The sequence below is a fragment of the Engraulis encrasicolus genome, chromosome 1 (genome assembly GCF_034702125.1).
Source record: "Engraulis encrasicolus isolate BLACKSEA-1 chromosome 1, IST_EnEncr_1.0, whole genome shotgun sequence".
In the NCBI taxonomy this organism is placed as follows: domain Eukaryota; kingdom Metazoa; phylum Chordata; class Actinopteri; order Clupeiformes; family Engraulidae; genus Engraulis; species Engraulis encrasicolus.
Genome location: NC_085857.1, coordinates 52,486,836 through 52,508,933, shown reverse-complemented (window position 1 = coordinate 52,508,933; position 22,098 = coordinate 52,486,836). Strand labels below are relative to the sequence as shown.

Sequence of the window (22,098 nt, the reverse complement as noted above, 5' to 3'; positions counted from 1 at the left end):
AAAACACACACACACACACACACACACACACACACACACACACACACACACACACACACACACACACACACACACACACACACAACATTAAGGCACAAGCCACTACTCTTAACCAACACCTGGGAAGGACACATGCACATTAAATACATTAATACACACACCACTACTCAATCAGCCAAGACGTTACTCTGCCCCAGCACTGGGGAACTTAATGTCTATCCCACCCGCTTAAACCTTCCTGGCTGTAGCCGTGTGTGTGTGTGTGTGCATTTGTGTTTCTCGTGTACCTCTGCGTGCTGGGCCATACTACTGGCCTCCACTGCATAGACCTTCCTTGCTCCGGCCTGAGCTGCGAAGAAGGAGAGGATTCCGGAACCACATCCCACATCCAACACCACCTGAGAGAGAGAGAGAGAGAGATAATTCATTAACTAACAAGAACAATAAGAGATAGTAACCTATGGCCAATGCTAGATGCATGTGATGTGTATGCGTTTGGCGCCCCCAAGAGGTGTCCCAAAACATTGCAGACAGGCCAATGATACATAATAGAGGGGATAACGTACGTTCTAATCTTAGGTGAAGCAACGGCGGAGAGGTGGGACTAGACCCAGAAACCAGAAGAAACTCGCCAATTCCCATTCATCTCTATGGGAGACTTGAGCCAATGAGTGCGTTACAATATGCGACCTTGCCTCCTACACTTGTTGCCGTTTCCTCGTACCAGGAAGTAATATGTCATGATGACAGCACTGACAACAGCATTATATTTCAATATCTTGCAAAAGCTCAATTGTAAAGTCTTTTTCTCATTTGCAATTGGGATGGTGAATGAAAAACAGTCCCTCAAAAGTTGTGGCTAGACTGACAGCTGGGAAACGTTTTCTACATGGAGGATTGGCCAGGAGGCGGGGTGAGGCCACAAGAACAAGTGGAGGAGGCAAGGTCGCATATTGTAACACACTCAATGTATCTCCTTGCCAATTCTTGCAGAGTCTACTCCGTTTTGGGCAAACGGCAGTTTCCCCGTCCTTTTCAAACAAGCATAATATTATTGGGGGGGCTGACCCTATATTTCAGAGAGCTATTTAAATTGTTTAAATGACCAATGAGCATTGTCAGTTGACTGGATCGACTGTTTGAAATCAGTTAGAATTATTTTGATTGACAGTCAAACGCAACCGTTGTCCTATCAGCGGTCGTTCTGCGAAGGAATGAATGCGGACATTTAGGGCGGAAGAATCCTCACCGATGAATCGCGGATGCTTCAAAACAGTTGAATGGAATACAACAGAAGAATGCACATATATATATATATATAGATCAGTGAGACAGACAGAACCGACTTCAATCACCTGCTGTTCATCCATGGCTGAAGTGTTCTTGAGGGAGCCATCTAACCATCTGGTTGCTCCAACATCTTTGTAAATAATCACATTGCCCATTTAGTTGACTGAATACATGCAAACATATGGCTGTGCTAGGTGCCTGTGCGCAGAGTCCGTCTTTGTATATTTGTGTGTGTTCGTGTATGTGTGTATTTGTGTGTGTTCGTGTATGTGTGTATTCGTGTTTGTGTGTGCGTGTATTCAAGTGTGTGCATTCGTGTGTATGTGTGCGTGCGCGCATGTGTGTGTGTGTGTGTGTGTGTGCACATGCGCCCATTGCGCACACCTCCCTACAGCCACTCTTAGTGTATGTGTGTGTCCCTGTTTGTTTGTCACTTTGTCCTTAAAGTCAGTGGAGTACGGCCCTCTAGTGTGTGTGTGTGTGTGTGTGTGTGTGTGTGTGTGTGTGTGTGTGTGTGTGTGTGTGTGTGTGTGTGTGTGTGTGTGTGTGTGTGTGTGTGAGTGTGAGTGTGAGTGTGAGAGTGTGTGTCACCTTGTCCTTGAAGTCAGCGTGGTTCTGGAGTATGGCCCTCTGGTAGGTGCCCGTCCTCACATAGTCCTGCATCATATTCTGCTGCTGAGAGAGGTAGCCATAGAACTGCAGACAGAGAGAGAGAGAGAGAGAGAGAGAGAGAGAGAGAGAGAGAGAGAGAGAGAGAGAGAGAGAGAGAGAGAGAGAGAGCGAGAGAGCGAGAGAGACAGGCAGACAGAGAGAGAGAGAGAGAGAGAGACAGAGAGAGAGAGAGAGAGAGAGACAGAGACAGAGACAGAGACAGAGAGAGAGAGAGAGAAAGAGAGAGAGAGAGTCAGAGACAGAGAGAGAGAGAGAGAGAGAGAGAGAGAGAGACAGAGACAGAGACAGAGACAGAGAGAGAGAGAGAGAGAGAGAGAGAGAGAGGGCACGAAAGAAAAAGGAGAGAAAGAAAGAGAGGGCGGGGGGTAAATAGAAAAAGACAGAAGAGTGGACAGAGAGGTCTGATTATTAAATAACAGTTTTCTACATCCAGACATGCAGTATGTGAGCATTAGGGTTGGGTTGAAAAGATCGATCCGCAATCCAATATCAATTCACGTCCGAAAAGTGCAATATCGATTCAAAACTTTGTGGATTGATCTTTTGCAGATGATAATAGGCGCCATTTTCTCAACCGTATCCTGTAGCTCTCTTCCACATTCATAAAGGCTACATGCACAAATACACATGGCCTGTTCATGTAAATAGTGCCAGTCTTTTCTTACCTTTCTCTCTCTCATACCAAGTTTCTCACTTCTTTCTCTCATACCAAGGTATGTCATGTTTGTATGTGCTTCAGAGGCTGAGATAGTTAGGTTTTTATTATAGCTGGTCTTAGAATTCTAGGCGTAAATGGGTTAAAGTAACAACCCAACAATACAGAAGATCGATATTGAGTTGTATCGACCTTCTGGATCGGAATTGAATCGATCCAGGAAATCTAGATCGATTCCCAGCCCTACTGAGCATGGGGCAAATTAGTTAATTTACTGTGTGTGTGTGTGTGTGTGTGTGTGTGTGTGTGTGTGTGTGTGTGTGTGTGTGTGTGTGTGTGTGTGTGTGTTACCTGGAAGTATTGTACAGCGGACGCCTCTTCCGTTCTCATGTTGAAGACGGATGACTCTGAGCCCCCCGCCGTGCTGCTTTTTACAGCGTTGTAGAACGAACAGAAGTCTGACCACACACACACACAAGCACACACACACACACACACAATTAAATATGGAAAAACCACACACACACACACACACACTAGTGTTGCACCGATACCATTTTTTAGCCCCGATACCAATACCCGACTGTGCAGTATCGGCCGATACCAATACCATACAGATACTACTCTCTTTGAAATTTATATGTATTTATATGAAAAGTTATATCGGCTGCTGCCTACTCCAGTAGAATTTGTTATACTTTTCAAATACCTATGATATAAAATAACTAAGATCAAGGCTGCGTTTAAGAGTCATATGAGCATCTGTAAATGGTATCGGTGCCCCATTTGTTGGTATTGGCCGATACCGATACCACCATTTTAGTGCAGTATCGGGGCCCCGGCCGATACTGGTATCGGTATTGGTGCAACACTAACACACACACAGCTATATGCAACAGATTCAAAGTATTGTAGATCAAGATAAAATCTGACAACACACACACACACACACACACACAATGGACCAGCATGCTATCGGAAACACACCCACACCCACCTGCCGGCGATGGGAACTGCAGTAAGACACTGTTTTGCCCCAGCGTGATGATAAAGGACTGCTTCCCCACTCGACTGCATTCCGTCTCCTTCGTCAGCGAACACTTAAACACACTTGTGTCTTCACCTGCGGAGAGGCACAGAGCACGCACACACAGTTGACAAATCACAGAAAAAAGTGTCTTGTGGGCCCCTACACGTCATTCACTTCTTACATTACATTTGGCAGATGCTTTTAACCAAAGCGTCTTACAATCGAGGACATAATCATAGCTTTTTATCTCTCTCGCACACACACACACGGTCAACTGGAAGACATCCAAGCCCAGTGCCGTGTTGGTTAGCCCGCAGGCACACACTTCCGAGTGTAACGGACGCCAACTAGCAGAGGCGAAGACTGTTAGTTAACCTCCCTCCCTCCACCTCATACAGTATCGTAAGTCGTAACTATAAGCTAACGGCCTGAACCTTGCCTGCATTCATACATTAGGCGGCTCAACTGTCACCTCTCTTCATACAAACTTGACATCAGGAGGGAGGTTAACTAACATTATATGCCAGACTATGCTAGTTGGCATCTGTTACACTCCATGAACCTCACTCCCATCGGCCGGGGTCACAGCACCAGTGTAACTGAGGTCATCTGTACCAGTTTGCCACTCTGGGATCTGACCTATGACATGACATTTCTGTATGCTTTCTTCGAGATAACAATAAAAACAATAAAGTTACTCCACTCTTCTACTGAACACAACTCCCTTCAATTCAGAAAGCAAAGCCAACCCTCCCGTCCTAAGTCCACTATAGCACTTGGCAATGACAAAACGCCGAGAACGGTGATCTCTCTCTCTGTCTCTGCCTCTCCCTCTCCCTGTCTATGTATGTCATACACAACAATGTATTGTTACAACTTAAGCTAACCAACATCACCATATTAAATGTGTGCGAGTCACACCATATGATCAGCAGCCCGTTTCCACTGGGTCAAAATTTCTTTCAGTGCATGTCCCCATCAACGCAGACCAAGAGACGTCAGATGAGCAGCCACAATTAAAACCAGCTAAGAATAATATGGTGCACACAAGATACATATAACTTGCACACGTTTAAGAAACCCACGGCTGCCTTCCCTCACCAGTGACAAAAAGGAGCCCAGGGGTAGCATACACAATACACACATTTGCATACACAACAATGGGACAGAAGGGGACGAAGCTATTTGACGTAAGCCTCTATTTATCAGTCATGTCCTACAGCTAATGCTTGTCCCTGGCCCCTGCACTGCACATGAGTAAAAAAGTGAACGAGTCTGCTTCATTCTTTTGCCAATACAGCTTTGGAATCATAACGTGAAAGTCTGATATCTTTCCCTAACATACTTGACCCATTAATAATTACAAGCATTACTAGCCATTGTGGTGGCTAGCATATTAACTAGCCGTGTCAGGCATTGTAAGACAGCTGAACAGGCTAACGGTTAGCAGCTTAATGCTAAACTAGCAAAAGTTAGCTGCACACCAGACATGCGTTTCATGCCATACTTGTTTGTTTTATTCTTAGTGCAGAATGTAATTATTAACTAGCTGCTTTGGAAATGCCGTGCTGACTTTTCCATTCCACATGATCACAGCGCAGCCGGCTATGTTCAGGGCCAAGCAGCAACCTTTGTCTTTGTTTACGTTGGCTAGCACTGCTAACTTAGCCAGCTAGCTCATGCTAGCTAAGTCCATTCATGCGATTCATGCCAGTGCAGAGTAGGGTCACGTTGTCATAAAATCGCCCAGTTATCACTTACTGTTAGATAGATTTACGAGAGCAGTGCCCGGTGTGCTGTTGATTTCTAGTCTCAGCGCCTGCTGCTCCGACTGCCTCTGGATTTCCCCGTTTGCATCCCCGATGGAGAGGAGTCGCACGCCGGTGAACACGGACACCGCCATCTTCCAAATCACTGTGGGGCGCGTGACCGACGCAAGCGTAGATGAAAGAGAGTGTGCCACTCACTCGCGCCCCCGAACAATCCCGAATCCTGGCGCGCTGGCTGGCACACGCACCCCGCTCAGGCCCAACGCATTAGAATTGCAATCCATACAATATGAAAAGGGCAAACCATGGTTTTATACTCTACAAATAAATACCAATATAAATTCTAATCAACATCGACTTACTTTATTAGGTTATAGGCCTATTTGTGGGGAGTTTATGCCTGGCCTATCTAAGACCTGGCTAAATCTGTTCTGAAGCTGACAAAACTCAAAAGCATCACTGTGCCAAGAGGCCGCCCTATCTGAATAAGAGAAATAGGGAAGGTGAAAGGAAGACAGTCAGGGAAGATGAATGAAGACAGATGAATGAGATGGTTGCCAATTCAATTGAGACTGTAGGCCTACCAGCCACCACGTCCAATAAATTTAGGTTCAAGGTAGGCCTATTGGTTACAGGCCCTGGAGCAATGTGGGGTTAGGTGCCTTGCTCATGGGCACTTCAGCCATGGATGAAAGTGCTGGTAAGAGTGGGATTTGACTTTGATCTAAAGACCAGTGCTGTAACCACTGAGCCATGGCTGCCCCCACTTACAATTGAGGACATAATCATACCCAACATCACTGGCGGATATATGAAGGGCACAGGAAATATACAGAACAATTGCAGATATAAAGTAGGGCTTGTTGCTATTTTGAAATAAAATAAAACACACACATGTCAAGCGTCTGGCCTGGGACTAGGGCAGCTCAAACATTTGTGTTGTAGAAAGTCACCAAAGAGGAGTCTTTACTTGCTTCTTTCTTGAGTTTTTACTAGCTTTACTTACTTAGGCTGAAAAAGAGATGCACCTACTAGTCCTGCTGCCTCTGGGAGACCGTTCCACCACTGAGAAACAACTGTCTTGCCTGGGAACGCTTAGAGCGAGCAGGCAGCAGAGCCAAACAGCTAGTGCTGGAGGAGCATCTCTCCCACAGGAATACAAGTTCTTAGAGTATGTCCTTCAGATAATCTGGAGCCGTTCCTGTGGTGGGCTTTGTGGGCAAGGGTCAAGGCAAAGGTGTAGGTTTGGCTCGAAAAGTGGTGGGGACATTTCAATCGCAAATGGTCCGGATATGCTGTTTTTGCATTATATTTGTGAAAGAATGGTAGGGACAAGCTAGGTTTATCTGGAAAGTGGTATGGACATGTCCCCACCGCCCCCCCCCCTAAAATTACGCCCATGGGTCAAGGCTTATTTTAACATATTTTTTTGGGAGCAGGCTTATGATGATATAAATGAATTGAGGACGATGGTCAAAATGGTCAACTAAATTTCTGGGGGGAAAAAAGTGGTCACACCTTGCATAGTGCTTTTATTGTACATATTTCACACTGAAGAAGGCATATGCCGAAACGTGTCAGTGCAATAAAAACACTATGCTATGCAAGGTACGGGTTCTCTCTTTTTTGTTTGTTTGGAAATTTGTGTTCGGACCTTCCTTCTTTTCATGTTTGAAAATCTGACAACACAATGTTACACCTAAAACATCAGCTTACCACACATTATCACATTTACATTTTCCTATTACATGATTTGAACTTTGTAATACCAATATGACTATTGTAATTACATCTGTAAGAGAACTTCTACTTTATATATCTGTGATCATCACACCCATCCATGTGGGGTATTCAGAAGCTTGGACAAGATTGACACAAATGACAAAACACGCACGCCGCACACGCGCACGCGCACGCGCACAGACACAGACACAGACACAGACGCACGCACACACAGCTGTTTGGCAAGGGTTTTGTGGGACAGTCCCTTAGAAAATGGAAGAGAAAAGAGAAAAAAACCCAACACCAATAACCCCCAGACACAGACAGAGACACACACACACAAATAACAAATAAACGACATCGTAATAATAATAAAGGCTAATTTAATGACCAAAAGAAGTATTCTCACTACAGCGTACGTACGTATGAAACCAACATCAAAACAGAAGAGATGAGTGAGAAGTACATGTAGTGTCTCTTTGCCCTATTAGCTTTAGGGCCTGTTTAGACATAGCCGGGGATTTTGATAAATCAACATTTTTCTTCTCTACGCTTACCAACATATTTTCGTTCACATCATAGGCAAATACGCATCAATATGCTGAGAGCTGTCATAAATACGTTAAGCCTGTGCGTGGTAAGGAGAATGCCATTCAAGTCTCCGTTTATCTCAGTTTATAAACAAACACTAACCGGAGTTTTAAAAAAAAATCTCCACTTTTGGCGTGTTTTTTTTTAAGCTTAGTTTTTAGAGGAAAAACCTTTGTCTGTTTGTAAACGAAAGGCACAAATGAAAGGCAAGGTCTACAGTTATCAAAATACCCGGGTGTATATATAAACAGCCCCTTAGTTTTTAACCCTCTGATCATCACACAGACATGATTAGAACATTAGCAAAACAGACAATGCTCATTACGATGTAAGAAATTCTCTGTGAGGGGTTTTAACACATGGTTCTGTGAGGGGTGTAGAAAGTTTGTGTAAAATTCTAGAGGACTGGGAGAAAAAAAATCATCACTCAAAAAAGTTAAACTATTGAAAAATATGTCTCTCAGTGCCTCTCATCAGTACCATAGGAAGAAAATGTAGGCACAAATCTTGTAGTCTGAATACTGAAAACCCCTTTTTTCCCCAAAAAGCAATCCAATGATAAGTCTTACAAACAGCACACAGCAACAATGTCCATGTCCTTTTCCTTTGTCATTGTTTTATGCACAATCTAAAATCAGGTTAGAAACACTCAGCAAAAAAATGACATTACAAATAAGACATACTTTCCCTAAGCATGGATGGACTTAAATGTTTCAAAAGAGTTAAAACTATTTTTTTTAAATATTGAAAGATTTTTTTTTTTTTTTGCAGTGGATGACCTCTGTTCTACAAAAATGTGTTCCATTGTGAATAAGTTGACTCACTCTGTCTGGAATTCAGTTGCTCACACATAGACAGGCAACACATTAGGCAATGAGGACTACAAATGGGAGCCATAGGCCAGATGTGAGGTGATCTAGATCAAGGCACAGTGTGTTATGGGTAATGTAGTGTTTTAAGGTAGCAGCAGAATTTAGAACACACCTCACCTAGGATAAGGGGCTGGGGGTTGCATTTCAACTCCACGACTCCAAGGCCTACTGCATGTGGTGAAATAAAAATAAACTCAAAATAAAATGAAATAGAAATAAAAATACACTCACTCAAAATTAGTTTAACTCTCTGTTGGCTGAATGGGCAAATGTTTTGGCCCTTTAGAAGGTTAGTCGGACCCCCACTATTTGTTTTAAGCAATCCTTGCTTCAGTAGGAATAATTATGTTATATATTACCATATCATATCTACTTTCATAATCTGAAACAATCATCTATTTTCATGTGTAGATAAAAGTGTAACAGGCCACGTCGTTTTGATATTAATTCTTATTTACAGTACCTACCATACCAAACTGATGTTGATACATTATTAGGGTGGTGATGTACAAGGCCATAGACCAGGCAGCACTGACACTGTAACCACATGCGCACACAATCTGTTGGTATATCAATGCACCCAGGAACCAAACTGTGTTCTTAGACGTTCTCAAAAAGGCACTAAAAAAGGCACTTGAACCAAACTGGCTGCTGAAATTTCCTCAAAAAGTTCCAGGGGACTAGACGTCTGTGCAGATACAGTCCGTGCATATTGGCCAAACGGATGCTGTGTCTACCACCACAAAGGCACAAAATTATCATTTGTATTTACTTCTGGCTTACTGTCCCTCACGTTCTACCATTTTTTATACAGTTATACAGTTGTCACCACCATTATCATTATTGTCACAATTAATATGTTAACTATTCATTCATTTTTAGTTGTGTCAAGCCGTCTAAGAGCATCTTGATGTGTCCATGAGTTTGTAAAGGATTCCTAAACTGAAGCTACAGTCCAGTGCTCAATCTACATTGGCTGACAATGTAGCAATCAAACACCAGATGCCCTCAATGACCTCTTAGTGAGCGACTGGGTGTGTATGTGTGTGCGAGTGTGTATGTGTGCGTGTGACGTGTGTGCGTGTGACGTGTGTGCGTGTGTGTGTGTGTGTGTGTGTGTGTGTGTGTGTGTGTAACTTGATGCATGTAACCTATGCTAGTACCAGCTTATGTGCGGATGCATGTTTAAAGGCTTATGCATGTACATGTAGTGTGCCTGCCAGCTTTACTGTCTGGTGGGGTCTTGGGTGTGTGTGAACTCGAGATGACGGGGCTTGGGGAAGGGAGGTGTCCCTGGGTGTGTGTGTGTTGTGTGTGTGTGTGTGTGTGTGTGTGTGTGTGTGTGTGTGTGTGTGTGTGTGTGTGTGTGTGTGTGTGTATTTGGGGGGTGAGGGGTGGTGGGGGATTGCAAGGGGAGTAGTGACTGACTGTAGTGTTCAATAGAGAGTTGTGTCAATAAGTGGGGAGGGTGGGGTGTCAAAAAAAGGGGGGGGGGACAAAAAAGGGCGGGGGTTCACTGGTCCTTCACATGCTGCTCAGCATTCTTCATCATCTCCTCCTCCTCACCATCTTCCTCTTCTTCATCCTCATCTTAGACAGCTGTAGAGATGAGAGAGAGAGAGAGAGAGAGAGAGAGAGAGAGAGAGAGAGAGAGAGAGAGAGAGAGACAGAAAGAGGAGAGAGAGAGAGAGAGTTAAAGAGAGATGTTGACAGAGAGAGAGAGAGAGAGAGAGAGAGAGAGAGAGAGAGAGAGAGAGAGAGAGAGAGAGAGAGAGCGAGAGCGAGAGCGAGAGCGAGAGAGAGAGAGAGAGAGTAAAGAGTAAAGTTTGTCACAGGAGAACAGGTTGAACCATGGCTTCGTCACCTCAAAGAAATGCACAGGACAAGTTCTCATAACAGCACACACATGCACAAAAATAAAAATAAGCACTACGCACATCCTCCACCACACTGGGTAACAGGCAGGGGAAACATCAGTCTATAGAAAGAAACCTCCAAACCACCAGCGCTCGCTCTCTCTCAATCCATTGAACGCACTGATGTCATTTATAAAAGCAGAAAGGAGTGTGTGTGTGTGTGTGTGTGTGTGTGTGTGTGTGTGTGTGTGTGTGTGTGTGTGTGTGTGTGTGTGTGTGTGTCTGTGTGTGTGTGTGTGTGAAAAGTAGCCACAGTGTACTTTCCACTGGAGTCCATACATAGCCTAAATGTGCAGACATTGTGTACACACACACACGCACGCACACACACACATTCTTTGGATAGAACGCATCTGTTAAGTTTGATGTAGCATAATAATATAATAATAGGTGGCCTAAAAGTGGAGGACGGCTGAAATGTGCTTAATCCACTGCATATAAATAGTATAATGATGTACTGTATATATGGCCCAAATCCACTGCATTTCACCGTCTCAATGTTAAAGCCAGACTTCAGCATTTCTGTATACTTATGTTCTGTAGAAAGCAAAGAAGAGGCATGGCATGACGTTCATAACTTAACTTAGAAACTAAATGCAGTATTAACATTTTATGGCAGGTCGGCGGGCAGTCGTATGTGGCTGGCAGCATCAGCATCACACTTGTTCATCTCCCTCTCCAAGGTTCCCATACCACCCTAAAGCCCCAGTAGACTAGCTTGATTACTATCGACTTTCAAATCTCTTCGAGACTTGGTCTGACCTAGAGCAATTAAAGGGGTATGCCACTATTTTGGGGCTTAATACAGTTGGCCAAAATCGTTGGCCGGGGTTTATAAAGGAGGCAAAGTGTTTTATTTTTCATGTTAGGCGTTGTCTTACTTTAAGACAAGTTAAAAGAGAGACTATGTAGCTAAGCTAGTGAAAGTCAATGGATCACTGTAGCATGTGTGATCCATTGACTCTCACTAGCTTAGATACTTACTCCATCCTTAAAACAAGACAATGCCTAACATGAAAAACAAGACACTTTACCACCTTTATAAACCCAGGGCAAGTTTAAACCAAACTTTCTCTGAGTCCCAATCGGACATCTCTGCTTAATCCACGTCACTGCTTTGAACACGCCTCTACTCAGGGCCGTTGGAGCTGCTCAAAGTTGATTGCTTCCTGACAAAGTGGGTGGAGTTCCCCAGCCCTCCGAAGCACAGAAGGTACTTCCATTGCTCTCTTCCTGACTAATTTCACAACGGCGAAGGTGTTGTGTAATTAGGAGGTCGTAGCCTGGCTACCAGTATAACACCTAGAGAGAATAGAGCTCACAAGTACAAGTGATTGTCCTAATTGGAGAGGTAAAACCAGGTCATTTGGAACATATGGCACTGGACTTTAGCATCTGACTCCAAGTTGCCCATCACTGCATACACATCCAACCATTTGCGAAGTGAGTGCATTTACTTGCAGAAGAACTATCGGAGTACTACTCGTGATACTGGAGGTATGGTCTCGGGGACAAGATAACCAATGAGGCCCTCGTCAAAGCTTGGTCTATTCATGGCAGCGACCAAAGCAATTTCTCAGAAGACCGCTAGTAGCGGCTGAGTTGATATTGCACATGGTGCATGTGTCTGCGTACTTTACATTCAAAGAGAGCTTTGGGTCATTCCACGCCAAATCTCCGAATCATCCCGCACGACCATCTCAGATTTGGCAGAAAAAAATCAAGGGGGTTCACAAACGTCCCAATAGGACAAGTGCAAAATTATAGCTCTCAACTCCTCATAGTTTTGTCATTAAAAATGTTTTTGTCAGGTACCCCCCTGACTCGTTTTGAACAGAGTTCTCAGGAGAGCCAACTTTCAGATTGCCGTATCTAAAAAACTACTTTAAGTAGGTCCTTACAAATTTCAAGGGGTAACATTTGGAACATGTACTTGTGAAATGTGGATTTTCACACATCCTCTTGTCATTTACCAAGTCAATTTGTGGGCATCTTTGAAGGACTGCGGTAAGCGCTGTTTTAAAGACAGAGGTTTGATATGGACAATGTATGTTCCCAACCATTCTGTGCATGTTGTGTTGAAAGACTGACCTTCTGCCATGAACAGTTTAGAAGATATGAAGTCTAATCCTATGAAGTCTGCAGATGTCACACAGCCGTATTTACAAATCCATTCTTTAAAAATGAGACAGAACACCACCCCAGTTTTTGGATATGTTAAAAACAGACATTGAGTCTTTCTAAAACTGTAAATGTCATAGTGGTGAGTTCTGTAATTGTTTTGTATAACATGGCGAAGATGCCACTAATATCAGTTTTTCATAGGAGCTGTGGAAGTCACACAAAAGTGTTTTTTTTTTTAATCGTTGTGACCAAATGAGGCAGAATACCATCCTAGTTTTTGGATATGTTAAGAACAGACATCTAATCTTTCCAAAACTGTTGATAATATGGTGGTGAGTCGTGACATTTTTTTTTTATGACATGGCAAAGATGGTACCAAGTTTCAGTTTTTCCATTTTAAAGACTTCATATCTTCTAAACTGTTCATCGCAGAAGATCAGTCTTTCAACACAACATGCACAGAATGGTTGGGAACATACATTGTCCATATCAAACCTCTGTCTTTAAAACTGCGCTTACCACAGTCCTTCAAAGATGCCCACAAATTCAAAGGTGAGAATTTTTCAAGCAACTTTAAGCCCCCAGAAAAGCGGTCGTAAATGACAAGAGGATGTGTGAAAATCCACATTTCACAAGTACATGTTCCAAATGTTACCCCTTGAAATTTGTAAGGACCTACTTAAAGTATTTTTTTAGATACGATAATCTGAAAGTGGGCTCTCTGAGAACTCTGTTCAAAATGAGTCATTTGACATTTTTAATGAAAAAACTATGAGGAGTTGAGAGCTATAACTTTGCACCTTTCCTATTGGGACGTTTGTGAACCTCCTTGATTTTTTTCTGCCAAATCGGAGATGGTCGTGCGGGATGATTCGGAGATTTGGCGTGGAATGACCCCTTTGCGTACAGCATTGACATAAAATATGCATGGCAATTCTTGTACAAAAGGGGCAGCAAGCATACCCCAGCCATCACAAAGCCAAACTGAGAATAATTGCCACAACAGAGCATGGAGAATTCCTTATTATGTTTTCAATGACAATAACTCCCACAACAGAGTGTTTGAGGAACATTTAAAGAGCGTTTACTCAAACCGCACACATTCTCTGCATGCCCTGGTCCTGTTCTCACAGATGGGTTTCCTGATAACATACACTAATCTCACTCACCAACACATGGGTAACATGGACACAAGGCCCATTTCTACTGATGGAACTCAACTCAAGATGAATAGAGAGGGGGATTTGGAGTAGGTGAGAGGGTGAGAGGGTGAGAGAGAGAGAGAGAGAGAGAGAGAGAGAGAGAGAGAGAGAGAGAGAGAGAGAGAGAGAGAGAGAGAGAGAGAGAGAGAGAGAGAGAGCGAGAGAGCTACCTTTGAATTATTAGCATGATTTTGGTTGAATGACTTCTCATGAGAAAGAGTACAGTAGAGTAACTTGAATTGCCCAGGGGGAAATTAAGGCGTCACGTAACTTACATAAATACACATAATGCCCACATGGACATTTCAAGACACAGGAGACAGAGGTGTTGGTTTTAACTAAGCCATGCTACCTTGGAATATGGTGCAAGATTTGGGCGGTCCACAGGGGTTGTTGGAGAGCAAGCGAGCGAGAGAGCGAGAGAGCGAGGGGGAGAGAGATAGAGAGAGAGAGAAAGAGAGAGAGAGAGAGAGAGAGAGAGAGAGAAGGATGGTGCTACCTTAGAAAAGGGAGAGAGAGGGGGGGGAGAGAGAGAGAGAGGGGGGGGGTGCTTAGCTGCCCTACCTTAGAATATGGAGCATGATTTGGGCGGTCTGAAGGGGTTGTCGCTGCCCTACCTTAGAATATGGAGCATGATTTGGGCGGTCTGAAGGGGTTGTCGCTGCCCTACCTTAGAATATGGAGCATGATTTGGGCGGTCTGAAGGGGTTGTCGCTGGACGGCACGCCCATCAGCAGCGGGTCCTTGCTGGCGTTCTGCAGACAGAAGTTCTTCAGCTCTGTGGCGGCCTGGGACACCTAAACACAAACAAACAAGCAAGCAAACACACAAACAAACACAATATTCATCGCAGTTTACCAACTGATATATTATACAGTATAGAACAAAAGAAATGCGTACTCCGCGCTTCTAAAGTAACAATCCTGTGCAACAAGAGCAGGACTAAATCATAACTAAAAAGAAGAAAAATCTGGTGCCACACGGAGGACTCTGATGAAGACGTTCGTCTGATTGCACTGAAAAAATAAACATCCGTGTGACACCAGATATTAGACAGTTTATTTTGGCAACCCACGACAACTAGCTACAAGCAAACAAAAAAAATATCATTATAGTTAATTAACTAATATATTACATTTTGGCAACCCACAACACCTAATCACAAGCAATTACTTTAATCTCATACATTGCCAACATGCAACACCTAGCCACATGCAAAGAAACATCAATCAACAAATATGTCACCAATATCATGTGTTGGCAACTCTTTGCTGGTGACATCGAACCACAAGCAAAGAAACAACCCTCACACATAATCAACAAATACGGTATATAGAGTATATCATCAATGTCATACATTGACAATCTGGGACACAACCAAAAGCAATCAAAACTCATCAGGTAAAATCAAGAGACATATGCATTTACAGCAGGGGATGGTCGAGCAGGATGATTCGGTGATTTGGCGTGGAATGACCCAGGATGCCACAACAAACTATGAACAACTCAAACAAAATACTCATTATCAATCCTAAACAGCATCAGCATAATAGGTCAGCCTGTGACACCAATCATAAACATCAGACATTAGGGGTGGAAATCACAGCCTCCGTGACGATACGAATCAATATCGATACCTGAAGTCAGCGATTCGATTATTTTCGTTACCTATGCTATGATTCTCTTCGATCGTTGGACTTATATTGATGCATATCGTGTATTATTTATACCCCTATCAGGCATAATAATCACAAAATATAGTACATGTAGTCTAGAGACCATATGGCACAGAACCATAAACAAATACAAGTCATTACAAACAGTATATGATTGACAATCACCTTCAACACCAGAATTAACAAAATGAATAATCGCCACACAAACACAAAAACAAAGCTTGTATAATCAACAAAAAATGTATAGTAGCCTCATCATCCAAAGGCAAACTAACAAATAGGCCACACACACACACACACACACACACACACACACACACACACACACACACACACACACACACACACACACACACACACACACACACTTTGTCCTTCACATTGCTCTAGGCTTTTTTTCTTTGTTTTCAAAGTGTTTAAATAAACTTGGTCTGCTTCACCATACATGATAAGGTTGTGAGCATTATGGTTGATAACATCACAGCATTACAGCTACTGTAAACGACTAACCATAATACACCCACCAGTTATGTTGTCATCAACCTGTGTCTTGTCTGTTTGTATAGGCCTCTTGTTTTCTAACAAAACATGATTCTATGAGAGCGATCAACACACCACCCAGAACAGTATCCTAGAGAGAGACCACCATTGTGGGGACGATTGTAGCATAGGCTACTAGCGCAAGTTCTAGGCCCAGTTGCTAGTAGGCAAACATACACCCATCTGATCTTTCAGTGTTTGTTTACACTAAGGAAATAAAAAGGGCGTCAGTGAAACAAAGTAACAGTCTTCCACGCGAACTGTCAGGCTTTGTTACTTTGCATGTATTTGCAAGTGACGTCAGCACTAGACGACTGTGCGCAACCGAGGAAAAGCCACTTTCTACCGAGAAAGTTCAAAACGTTGGCACAACTGTTAAACTTAGTTTCGAAACAAAACGGTGGTGTGAAAGTGCTGACGGATCTGACACATGACGTCTGAAGTGACATAAACGTACAAAAAAACACTCACTTTGTCGAGCGAGCTTTCAAAACTGGGCGGCCCGATTGACTTTCGACCGTCGCGGTGACTATGCGGATGAAGGCTGCACATTTTTGACAGCTGCGTTAATTTCTCCTTGATGATCCTCGAGAGAGCTAACGAGGTTTGCCTCTTACCTTCATCCGCCGCACGCTGGCCTCGAGTCGCAGTTGTTTCACGGCCTTCTGAGCGACCACCAAGTTACCGCTGGCGTTGTTGTTGGACATGACGGAGACTGTAGCCTTCTTGTGTGGACGTCGAACGGTCAGTCATCCGGTGGGGGCACGCAGCCGGAAGTTTTCTGTAGAGCTCTAGAAAAGTGACACCGTTCGTTCCCGCCTCCTCACGCCTGTTGCAAGTAGTAGGCTACTGGCAGAGACTGGTAATAGGGCCTACTATCGACCTACTTCAACGGGCCGTCGGAAACCCAATTTGTCATTTTATAGATCTATAGACCCTAAACACCAGTAACGTGCGGTCAGCTTTATGGCTGGTGAGGCAGTGACTTTTCCAATATCGGATTTTCAAATATATATCAATAATTGCCAAATACCTTAAGTTAAGGTAAGTTTCAGATGTCGCTTTCTGAACATAAGGTAGGCCTACATATTAAAACATACTGCATTTAGAGAAAATGCTATTAGATATCTCTCTCTCTCACTCTCACTCTCACACACACACACACACACACACACACACACACACACACACACACACACACACACACACACACACACACACGATTCAGTGGTCCAGACTCGGCGTTGGCGCAGGGGGCGTAGGTAAACAACGATGGGGCAGTGCCATTTAACAAGTTTGAGTCAAGTTCACCATATAACTGGCGGCAGAGTCACGTTTAGTTCTACCTAGGCTACCTACTGCACAGGCTGCGCTACTAGGCCTGCTAGGCCTACTCCTCCTCCCTACACCAATATGTCTGTTAGAAAGGTGGACACCACATTCAGATCAGACGCGATATGTGTCCAGGATTATACTGTATTTTTATAGGCCGTCAAGATACAAGGCAATTCTCAGTGTTTTCTGGTCTTTGAAAGAGGGGACGCTGATAACCCCAAGCCACACGAGCATTTTGGACAAAAATGCTCTTATGGTGAATTTTGAGGTCTGCTTATCAGCGTTCCTTTCACTCCACCACTCGAAAATACAGATCCGATGCTTGCGTTGTAATAGGTTACACAGCAACAATTCACACTATGCATTCAACAACAGAATATCACCCCACCGGGATGATCCTTCTGGTAGCCTGTGAAATAGATAATGAAGCCAGACGTGGCCGTGGTCATGGACAGCTACCACCTCCGGTAGAAAAGACTAGAGTAGACAGAAAATAGGCACGACATGGTGCGTCATTTGAGGACACTCCTCCTGAGAACCGTCAACTATCCCACTCATCCACATCATACCACTGCGGACCCAAACTCAACCTAAACAATAGACAATGACGCTAAAATATTCCACAGTCGTTCATCTCGAGGATGGACATTTCAAAGAATGTCAGACGAGCCGAACCTCAAAGCGTGTATTATACAGCGTTTGATTATTATCATTTTAAACTGCCTCGTTAGGATAGCAAGCAACGTTATCACTTGGGCATACTGGGACTGGCAAAGTGAACACACAGCCGCAAACCAAACCAAAATCCAGGAACCCACAACCCCTAGTTCGTTCTGTTGCCAAAATCACTCGTGATGAATTATTCTTTGAGACATGTAGCCATTGCTATGTCATTCAAAACATTCTCACTAGTTGCAGGTTAAGATTACGCCTGAAATGCATATGTGAAACATAGCTACTGTAAAACCAATGCAACCGAACTATTTTTCAAACAACTCTTCCTTCATCTTGACAAAATCAAATAAAACTTAGACCCAAGTCAACGCCACGGCGGGCAAATGTAATAATCAAATTTCCTTACCTTGAAATGCTGTCTTGATTACAGGGCTTCTCGCAATAATATTCTCACGGTTTGACATATCCAATCCAGCTAGCAAACTGCTAACGTTGTTTTGCCTGTTGCCTCCCATTCCACATAGCCAGTCTTTTCGGTTGTACCACTCACTGTGAATAATCAAATAATATTCTGTCCAATCCCCTGAATCAATTTCCTCAGCTCTGGTGTCGGTCGTCCATTCTTTATCACGTCTTGTTTCCCTTGGAAATCCAACTTTGAGAATGATCTTAGTTTCGTTATGAAATCCACTTCCATGGTAGCAGTCAACGTGAACAAGCTAGCATATTCTCTGATAGTGGCGCTATGACGTCACTGACAAAGCTAGACTCAACGGCAGAATGAGGGTGAGGCCAATGTGTTGCTCGCCGCACTACTCTATTTTTCAATGGGGTTATGCCAAAGCACTCAGAGTAAAGAAATGATAATCACACGTAGAAAATAGTGAAAACAAATATCAGGAAAATGAGGGCACACCATACATATTTCTATTAAGTGTATAAAAACGTTTAATACAATATTACGAATTGCATACAGAACGAGCAAAATGGCGCATGCGCTGAAGCTTGTTACTGAGGGATTGCGCAATCTGCGGTGAGGCCAACTCGGGAGTTGGCCCAAATTCAGTGTATTCGGAGCAGGAGGTGGGAAAATAGTGCGGTTTTGGCCACAAAAATGATTGAAAATGATTGAAACTGTTTAAATACTGCACAAATGGTAGTTATGGTAATTATGCTCGAAAACAGTAGTTATTATTGTTACTATTATTCACATTTACTGCATCTCATCATTCTCATGAAGTCTAGAAGAGACAGGTGAGGCACAGCCTCCCCTGCCGTATTGGAGTGCACGTGCCTGCTACACACAGATGTTTACTTAAAATGGCAGGACAGGAGAACAAGCGGAGGTCACACTCTATCAAAGGCCCAACAAAACTTTCCACATGGGCTCTAGGCCTACCATAATTTAACCTGGCCTTGCTTTTAGATTGGGTTTTGAGTGACCAATTCAATCAGCTTATTTTTTATTCCCCATGTGTTTGGTTAATAAAGAATCAATTTAAAGTTATGTGGATTTAAGACATGTTCCAGTGGCAATATTTTCCTTGAGTCGCGCGCGCGCCACGCACACACACGTGTTTCCTTCAGACACACACACACACACACACACACACACACACACACACACACACACACACACACACACACACACACACACACACACACACACACACACACACACACACACACACAGGCCACAGGCTACACAAATACAAAGACGGACCCAGGCTCCTAGAACAGCCAATGACCCTTTATCAGGCTCGGATTTTCCTTTCCTTACACAAGTGCGCCATCTAGTGGACGTATAATCCCCCTTCAGGACAATGCACTGTCCCAAATACCACCGTGGACGCATGGATTAATCTCCAAATCCTGTTTACAAAAGGCACGACAAGGCAATTGTATTACATAGCCATAGCGTATTTCATACATAAATGCAATTCAATGTGCTTTACAGAAAAGTAAGATAAAATAGAGTAATGTAAAATAAAGTGAAAATAAATGAAAGTGAAAGCACAAGACATGGCAGGTGAGAATAAAAAGGAGTAGGCCTACAGATAAAAGCAAGAAATAAGGAGACAAATAAAAATATCAAAAACATTATCTCTATAAGGCATCTGAGAAAGCGTTGTCTTAAGTCTGTTCTTAAAACTATCAACAGTAGGGGCATGTTTTTTTAAATAAAATAAAAAAACAACTTCCTCTGGAAGCTAATTCCAAAGTTTTGCAGAAGTGTGTGGCTGCCTCACCACACTTGCCTTTGCCTTGTAGCCTACGGTGAGCACGCACGTGCGTGGCCCTTCTTGGTTGTAATGGTTTAGGTTTAGCCTTGGTTTAGTTCCACTGGACTAATTTAGGCTACATTTGTTGAGGTCTAACAGTAGGCCTATTGCAACATGGTAATAACTGTAAAGTTAGAGTAGCAACAGTTAACACTTATGTGGCTGTTATCTCGTGATCGTGTTTACTTCAGCACTCACATGGCAAAAAACATAGGCTACTTGCGTAGAGTTGTTGTATTCCAAGCTGATAGTGTACTTTGTAGAGCCAGAAAAGAGCTTTCAAACAACACCGCAGACAGCTTTTTGTGACTAACACTGACTGATATAATCAAGGCTGAATGTATAGTGTCCTACCCTCACATGTGAACCTTTCCTTCTGTTTCTCCCTTAATAAGTGTCAGATTCAAACCAATGCAGTTACTTGCTACTAAAAAGGCACACCAAGTATGATTGAAATCCGTGTCGGTCGGGTCCCAAAGTGTCTGATTTCACGTGAAATGACCCAAAGGAGCTGTTTGCGAGTGGGAGGGATGTGTGGCCACTACTGAGTGCACACACACACACACACACACACACACACACACACACACACACACACACACACACACACATACACACACACACACACACACACACACACACACACACACACACACACACACACACACACACACACACACACACACACACACACACACACACACACACACACACACACACACACACTGTAGACATTGGACTTCCACATGCAAAGGCACAAAAGGAGTACCCTTTGCTTCGAATGTTTAGGGTTGTTTCTTTAAGTCTTCTGGATAAATTAATCCTGTATTACCATGTACAGTATTGTAAAGTATAAACTGTACCATAACTGAGGGTAATTCTGTCTTTCAGAGCTCCTAAAATCTGATAATGTTTGAGTAAGACCACAGAGATGGCTGCAGGGGGGGCATCTCATGGTAAGTTCAGGTGTGCGTGTGTGAGTGAGAGTGAGTGAGTGAGTGAGTGAGTGAGTGAGTGAGTGAGTGAGTGAGTGGATGAGTGAGTGAGTGAGTGAGTTGCAAAAAATGCCATGGCAGAAAAACGTTTATTTGAATGCTTTGTAAATGAAATCCAAAAGGATGACTGATTTCATAATAAGATGAGCACCCCCTGATTTTAGGAAATCATGTGTCTCTCCATTACTGTCTATATTGTCCAAAGCAGGAGCTGGTCCTCATCTTCCAGACTGGAGGATCGTGCTGCTGGGGAACAGAGAAGCTGGGAAGAGTTTAGCTGGAAACATCATCCTTGGCAGAGAGGAGTTTGACCCTGATGTGACAACACTGCAGTGTGTGGAAAAAAAACAGAGGTAGAAGGCATACAGGTCACTGTAGTAGACACTCCAGGAAGGACTGACTATGATCTTATGTCATGTAAGGAGGAGCTTGTGCTTAGTGTGACTCTGTGTCCTCCAGGACCTCATGTATTTCTCCTCGTCATCCATGAGAACACGACCTTCACAGAAGCAGAGGACAATGCCATATAACCACTTAAGTCTTTTAGGGTATGGAGCATGGAAGCACTCATTAGTTCTGTTCTTACATGAGACACATGCAGAGAGAGCTCTCGAGGTAAAAAGGAGAATGCGCCAATGCCTGGCAGAAAAATGTGGAAACAGGTACCATGTCCTCAACATCAGGGACAAGGATGACCTACAAGTCAGAGGGCTGATGGAGAAGATTGACATTCTGATGGGTGAAAACAACAA

General features: G+C 43.4%; 2 protein-coding genes across 2 annotated transcripts in view; both read right to left on the bottom strand.

The window, feature by feature from the left end:
* The window catches only part of LOC134454357 (histone-arginine methyltransferase CARM1-like), a 17,605-nt gene extending 11,971 nt beyond the window's left edge, over window positions 1–5,634 (bottom strand). Inside the window, exons 1-5 of the mRNA XM_063205316.1 lie at window positions 5,409–5,634; window positions 3,615–3,740; window positions 2,969–3,075; window positions 1,882–1,986; window positions 288–398 (exon numbers count right to left, since the gene is read on the bottom strand). Of these exons, the coding sequence (XP_063061386.1) occupies window positions 288–398; window positions 1,882–1,986; window positions 2,969–3,075; window positions 3,615–3,740; window positions 5,409–5,550 (591 nt within the window). The 5' untranslated portion in view covers window positions 5,551–5,634. The remainder of the gene's footprint in view (window positions 1–287; window positions 399–1,881; window positions 1,987–2,968; window positions 3,076–3,614; window positions 3,741–5,408) is intronic.
* Window positions 5,635–9,987: 4,353 nt separating this feature from the next.
* si:ch211-286b5.5 (uncharacterized protein LOC100003596 homolog) lies at window positions 9,988–16,860 on the bottom strand. Its single transcript, XM_063205523.1, has 3 exons — window positions 16,677–16,860; window positions 14,514–14,640; window positions 9,988–10,200 (listed from the first exon to the last, which is right to left on the bottom strand). Exons 1-2 carry the CDS (start codon window positions 16,764–16,766, stop codon window positions 14,515–14,517), a joined length of 216 nt encoding a protein of 71 aa, XP_063061593.1. The 5' UTR covers window positions 16,767–16,860; the 3' UTR covers window positions 9,988–10,200; window position 14,514.
* Window positions 16,861–22,098: the final 5,238 nt, after the last annotated feature.

Excerpts from the sequence above, each read along its gene's own strand:
- si:ch211-286b5.5 (XM_063205523.1), bottom strand. The coding sequence starts at position 16,766 with ATGTCCAACAACAACGCCAGCGGTAACTTGGTGGTCGCTCAGAAGGCC. Across the intron at positions 14,641-16,676 it reads CCAGCGTGCGGCGGATGAAG|GTGTCCCAGGCCGCCACAGA; the intron begins GTAAGAGGCAAA and ends GTTTGTGTTTAG.